This window comes from Anneissia japonica, unplaced genomic scaffold (genome assembly GCF_011630105.1).
Source record: "Anneissia japonica isolate Jap-2015-1 unplaced genomic scaffold, ASM1163010v1 scaffold1489_len2284818_cov182, whole genome shotgun sequence".
NCBI classification, from domain to species: domain Eukaryota; kingdom Metazoa; phylum Echinodermata; class Crinoidea; order Comatulida; family Comatulidae; genus Anneissia; species Anneissia japonica.
Window position 1 is genome coordinate 1,821,658 of NW_022698455.1, and position 7,068 is coordinate 1,828,725.

The following is a 7,068-nucleotide window of genomic DNA, read 5'->3' on the forward strand; positions in this document are numbered from 1 at the left end:
ATTAAAAACACTGTATTTACCTTTCTTTGATGATTTATTATATATAATTTAACAGTGTTAACGGCTATCTTGATTTATATTATATGTACCTATATTGTTTCTAGCCGTACCTATTGTGTAATGGAGTGTATCATTTGAATCTGTTCAACCATGAAGCCTCCGTGGTCTATTGGTTATGACGCTCGCCTTGACAGCGAGAGGTCGCAGGTTCGAGTCCCGCCAGAGGCATTTTATTACACAATTTCTTTATTCATTTATTTGCAGGATTACATTCGTTGAGAGCTATGCTACGCGATGTATTATAGTCCTTTATTAAAACACTGTATTTACCTTTCTTTGATGATTTATTATATATATACGTATATATAATACTAAATTAAAAAGACTCGTACTTGTTTGTTCAATGATTAGGCCTATTATGTACATTATACTTTTGCGTATAAGCATAGATTACATTAAGTCTACCGATCTTTCAAAGAGCGACATAATATTATTACAGTACACAAAACAAGTTTCATTACCATTTTTTTTATTTTAGATTACAATGTGCGACGAAGATACAGCGATTGTCATTGACAATGGATCAGGCATGTGTAAAGCCGGCTTTGGTGGAGATGACGCACCAAGAGCAGTATTTCCAGCCATTGTAGGCAGGCCTAGACATCAGGTATGAATGATATATTTTGTTATTGTAAGATATGTTATTAGTTTTTAATTTTGAATGGGAATGATTTCTTAAACTTCCAAAAATAAGTCGTTATTAATTGAGTTTGCAATTCAAGATAAAACAATTTAAAAATCATAAATACATATTTTGTAAATCTAATTTCTTGTCTGAATTTCACCATAGCAAATGATGGTTGGTATGGGACGGAAAGACAGTTACATCGGCGATGAAGCACAGTCTAAACGAGGGATACTCACCCTGAAATATCCTATAGAACATGGTGTTGTAACAAACTGGGACGACATGGAGAAGATATGGCATCATTGCTTCTACAATGAACTGCGCGTCGCCCCGGAAGAACACCCGATATTACTCACTGAGGCTCCTCTCAACCCTAAGGCAAATAGAGAGAAAATGACACAGGTAATGGTTTTATTGTTACCAATATAACCAATGATTCTGTATGCCAGTGTTTCTTTTTTTATTTATTTATTTATTTATTTTTTTTCACGCGCCCTCTAATGATCCAGCGCTTGGGACTATTCCATTTTCTTCTAAAGTGTAAAATAACTTTTTTATTCTTGATGTTTCTCTCGCTTCGGCTGGAATAAACAAGTGAGAAGAATGGCTAAAACACAGTAAAAGTAGTCACGTAATAAAAATCCGTTCTATTTTCAGATAATGTTTGAAACATTCAACGTGCCCGCAATGTACGTAAATATACAGGCAGTTCTATCCTTGTATGCTGCAGGTAGGACGACTGGAATAGTATTCGACTCAGGTGATGGTGTGTCTCACGTGGTACCGATCTACGAAGGATACGCGCTTCCGCACGCCATTGAACGTGTTGATCTTGCTGGACGTGACCTCACAGACAATTTAACAAAAATATTATCAGAAAGAGGATACTCTTTGACTAACACAGGTAAATATTTCGTTATGCGACAACTAAAAGTTAACTTTAACTTGTGCTTTAGCGCGCATTGATTAAGCACTGCATCAGCCAAACAAGAATGAGCTTTTGAAGTGAATCATAATATGTCGCTATTTATGGAAACGATATTGTTTTGCACGTGTGTGTATGTATAAGCTGTTGGTATATATTTATATAAATTATTTTATTACACACACATTCTATTCGATTTCAGCTGAAAAAGAAATCGTACGAGATCTGAAAGAGAAGCTATGCTACGTCGCCCTTGACTTTGAGCAAGAAATGACAACTGCTGCATCTAGTTCAGCTTTGGAAAAGAGTTACGAACTTCCAGACGGACAAGTGATCACAATTGGAAACGAACGATTCCGGTGCCCCGAAGTTCTATTCCAACCGTCATTCATCGGAATGGAGCATTGTGGAATTCACGAGACAATATTCAACAGCATAATGAAATGTGACGTGGACATTCGCAAAGACATGTATCAAAACTGCGTACTGTCTGGTGGGTCTACGATGTATCCAGGTATTGCGGATCGTCTGCAAAAAGAAATGACCTCACTGGTACCTGCAGGTATGAAAGTGAAAATCATCGCTGCTCCAGAACGAAAGTACTCCGTGTGGATAGGCGGCTCTATATTAGCTTCTCTCTCCACATTTCAACAGATGTGGATTAGTAAACAGGAATATGACGAATCGGGGCCTGGAGTCGTCCACAGAAAATGTTTTTAAAACCGAAATAGGCCCTTAATATTTTCGTAGTAGTAGTAGGCCTAGTAGTAGTAGAATACATTTTTTTTTAAATGTAGGAAACGTATTTATTTTTCTGGTCCTCATGCATACCTATTAAATATTTAAGTCTTGAAATGGGGGAGGGGTTGATGGGGAGCGAAATTGAAGTAGCGTGGGTGGGGGTGGTCTCGATGATTGCGTGAGGATCGCTAGCTCGCAATAAGGTTGTAACATTTAATCTTTTGGTATTTTAAAGTTACATTTTAATTGACGTTTATTTGTTTCTGAGTGCAATGTGTTTCCTATGTTAATTTTACATTTTCTTTAAATTGTTGTTTCCTTTTTTTATGCAATTCGTTGTTTCTTGCAATTTTTTTTAGATTTTAGCAAAGAAATATTTTAAATTTCTCATAATTTTATTCATTGTAGATATTATGGCCTATCTGTATTTGTTTTGAATGAAAGCCTCTTCAAGTCAACATTGCTGTTAGAGCCATTGTTGAATAAATAAATATGAGGTGATCTGAGCGTAATTGTTTGGCTTCGAACATTTCCGATGGGAGAGGGACACTGGATTAGTAGGGGGTGTTCTATGGCCGCCCACTAGATACGCCACTGAATCAATGTGTGTCCGATATAGCCTATAAATGTTTTTATTATTATTATCATTATTGTTATGCTAATTTCGTACACTATGATAGGCCTATTCTATTATGATTTTTATGTACCATCCTGAATTTTATTTGTTCGTTAAAAACCATTATATATGAGATATTTTTTGTATCACATCGTCTGTACAAACATGTATTGAACACCTGGATCCTTTAGGTTCGAATTTAGTTACCGCATTGGCATGGACTGAATTTTACATTAATTTCTGTGGATAACGTCGATATTGATTAACAAAATATTTGTCCCTATTATAAATACTTAAGCAATTAGTATCGATGAATTATTTGTAGGCCTACAGCTAGATTTCATAATATACAGACTAGCCTTACTTGAACCGTTAGTAAACAGCACTCTCGGTATTTCTATCAATCTTTTGCAATTAATCGTCTCTTAATTTTAAGTTCGTTTGTTATGTAAATTTTGGCTGACTAAAAATCAATAAATAAATTATGTATTATATGTAAATTATCAATTTGTGGTTATCTATTTACCTGACTACAAATAATTCAATAAGTTAAGTTCGATTTTTGTCAAGTATATTTTGGTTCTTTGTAAATTTGGATGAATAAAAATGAATATATAAAATATGTATTGTGAAAATCAGTACTTTATGATTATCTGTCTACAGTATCTACAATTAATTACGCTATAAGTACATGTACGACTTGACGAATTAATTATTATATTATAATTATTATTTCGTCTGTACGAGGCATTTACTTGGTCTGAATATTATGAGGCTCGATATACTTATCGTATAGGTATAGGCACATAATCCCATTTCAAAAATCACACGGTACCGTAACATTCCCACATAAGCATAATAGGTCTATGTAAGATGCGAAATCATTGAGCCATTTTCATTAAGCCAAAAAAGATGTGCAAGTCTGAACAACCAAAATTCTCAACAATCTTGGGTCTAATTTTTCCAGTTGTCAGTAGGGGTGGGGTGGCGGGACATAAAAAGTAGCCTATTTGCCTTAAACTTATGTCACATAATTTGTTGTAACCCATCAGCATACATACATACATACATACATACATACATACATACATACATACATACATACATACATACATACATACATACATACATACATACATACATACATACATACATACATACATACATACATACATACATACATACATACATACATACATACATACATACATACATACATACATACATACATACATACATACATACATACATACATACATACATACATACATACATACATACATACATACATACATACATACATACATACATACATACATACATACATACATACATACATACATACATACATACATACATACATACATACATACATACATACATACATACATACATACATACATACATACATACATACATACATACATACATACATACATACATACATACATACATACATACATACATACATACATACATACATACATACATACATACATACATACATACATACATACATACATACATACATACATACATACATACATACATACATACATACATACATACATACATACATACATACATACATACATACATACATACATACATACATACATACATACATACATACATACATACATACATACATACATACATACATACATACATACATACATACATACATACATACATACATACATACATACATACATACATACATACATACATACATACATACATACATACATACATACATACATACATACATACATACATACATACATACATACATACATACATACATACATACATACATACATACATACATACATACATACATACATACATACATACATACATACATACATACATACATACATACATACATACATACATACATACATACATACATACATACATACATACATACATACATACATACATACATACATACATACATACATACATACATACATACATACATACATACATACATACATACATACATACATACATACATACATACATACATACATACATACATACATACATACATACATACATACATACATACATACATACATACATACATACATACATACATACATACATACATACATACATACATACATACATACATACATACATACATACATACATACATACATACATACATACATACATACATACATACATACATACATACATACATACATACATACATACATACATACATACATACATACATACATACATACATACATACATACATACATACATACATACATACATACATACATACATACATACATACATACATACATACATACATACATACATACATACATACATACATACATACATACATACATACATACATACATACATACATACATACATACATACATACATACATACATACATACATACATACATACATACATACATACATACATACATACATACATACATACATACATACATACATACATACATACATACATACATACATACATACATACATACATACATACATACATACATACATACATACATACATACATACATACATACATACATACATACATACATACATACATACATACATACATACATACATACATACATACATACATACATACATACATACATACATACATACATACATACATACATACATACATACATATAAATAACACTATTTATATAATGTTATTAAGTGTCAGGCAATAAATATTGTTTAATTATTGTAGCTTGAATGTCTGTTGAAGATTTAACATCAGTTGTCATCGACAATGGTTCTAATACGATTAAAGCTGGTTTTGCGGGAGATGATGTGCCAAGGACCGTATTCCCAGCTATTGTTGGCAGACCCCGATATAAGGTATCAGATTTAAAGTTTAGTTTACCCATTATTATTGTTGTTATAATTATTGTTATTATTGTCATTGCTATTATTAATACTACCGTACTGTTATTGATTAGTATTGTTATTATTATTATTATTATTATTATTATTATTATTATTATTATTATTATTATTATTATTATTATTATATGTATTTTGCGCTTTACAAATCCAAATTATTATTATTATTATTATTATTATTATTATTATTATTATTATTATTATCTAAATGTTATTACAGGAAGGTTTACTTGGTCTGCAACTTAAAGACAGTTATATCGGCGATGAAGCACAGTCTAAACGAGGGTTACTGACCCTAAACCGTCCGATAGAACGTGGTGTTGTAACAAACTGGGACAACATGGAGGCGATATGGCATCATTGCTTCTACAATGAACTCTGCGTTGCCCCGGAAGAACGCCCAATATTACTCACTGAAGCTCCACTCAACCCTAAGGCAAATCGAGAGAAAATGACACAAGTACGGAGTAATGTTTTCTTTAATTTCATATGTCCAATTGTGTTATCTGTTCAATGTTAACAACTTAGAGTACACATTTTTTAGCTGTGTGGTTGTGTTTTTCACGCGCTTCAGCGCTTGAGACTATTCCATTTTGTCTATAGGTGTGCTAAATTCTTGTTTATCATGCTTCTTTACTCTATAGATTATATTACTTAGATTATATAATTCCGTATTCCTTCTCATTTTCAGATAATGTTTGAAACGTTCAACGTGCCTGCTATGCACGTGGATATACAAGCAGTTCTGTCGTTGTATGTAGGAGGTAGGACGACCGGTGTAGTATTCGACTCAGGCGATGGCGTGTCTCATGTGGTACCGATCTACGAAGGATACGCGCTCCCGCACGCCATTGAACGCGTTGAACTTGGTGGACGTGATCTCACATTAAATTTGAAAAAAATATTAGTATCAAAAGATATATACCCTTTCACGAACAGCCCAGGTAAATACTTCGTATTTCCTCAATAGGGTTGATTGGCATTCAAAAGAATTGTGGTCTTATCGTACGCTATGGAAGTCAGCCTTTTAGCAAAATGTCACCATCATTACCACACACACACACACACACACATATACACACACACACACACGCAAACACACGCAAACACACAATGTGATCATAACATCAGTTTGTCCTATAATCGAGTACTTTTTTGTCATTTAC

General features: G+C 32.6%; 2 protein-coding genes across 4 annotated transcripts in view; both read left to right on the forward strand.

Annotated features, from left to right (window-relative positions):
* The window catches only part of LOC117102605 (actin-5-like), a 6,701-nt gene extending 3,134 nt beyond the window's left edge, over positions 1 to 3,567 (forward strand). For all 3 annotated transcript variants that reach the window (XM_033242967.1, XM_033242966.1, XM_033242965.1), the window contains exons 2-5: positions 539 to 667; positions 851 to 1,090; positions 1,346 to 1,592; positions 1,816 to 3,567. In XM_033242967.1, the coding sequence (XP_033098858.1) occupies positions 545 to 667; positions 851 to 1,090; positions 1,346 to 1,592; positions 1,816 to 2,333 (1,128 nt within the window). In that variant the 5' untranslated portion in view covers positions 539 to 544 and the 3' untranslated portion in view covers positions 2,334 to 3,567. The remainder of the gene's footprint in view (positions 1 to 538; positions 668 to 850; positions 1,091 to 1,345; positions 1,593 to 1,815) is intronic.
* A 2,157-nt stretch (positions 3,568 to 5,724) lies between these two features.
* The window catches only part of LOC117102607 (actin, clone 302-like), a 2,922-nt gene continuing 1,578 nt past the window's right edge, over positions 5,725 to 7,068 (forward strand). Inside the window, exons 1-3 of the mRNA XM_033242970.1 lie at positions 5,725 to 5,857; positions 6,123 to 6,362; positions 6,594 to 6,846. Of these exons, the coding sequence (XP_033098861.1) occupies positions 5,732 to 5,857; positions 6,123 to 6,362; positions 6,594 to 6,846 (619 nt within the window). The 5' untranslated portion in view covers positions 5,725 to 5,731. The remainder of the gene's footprint in view (positions 5,858 to 6,122; positions 6,363 to 6,593; positions 6,847 to 7,068) is intronic.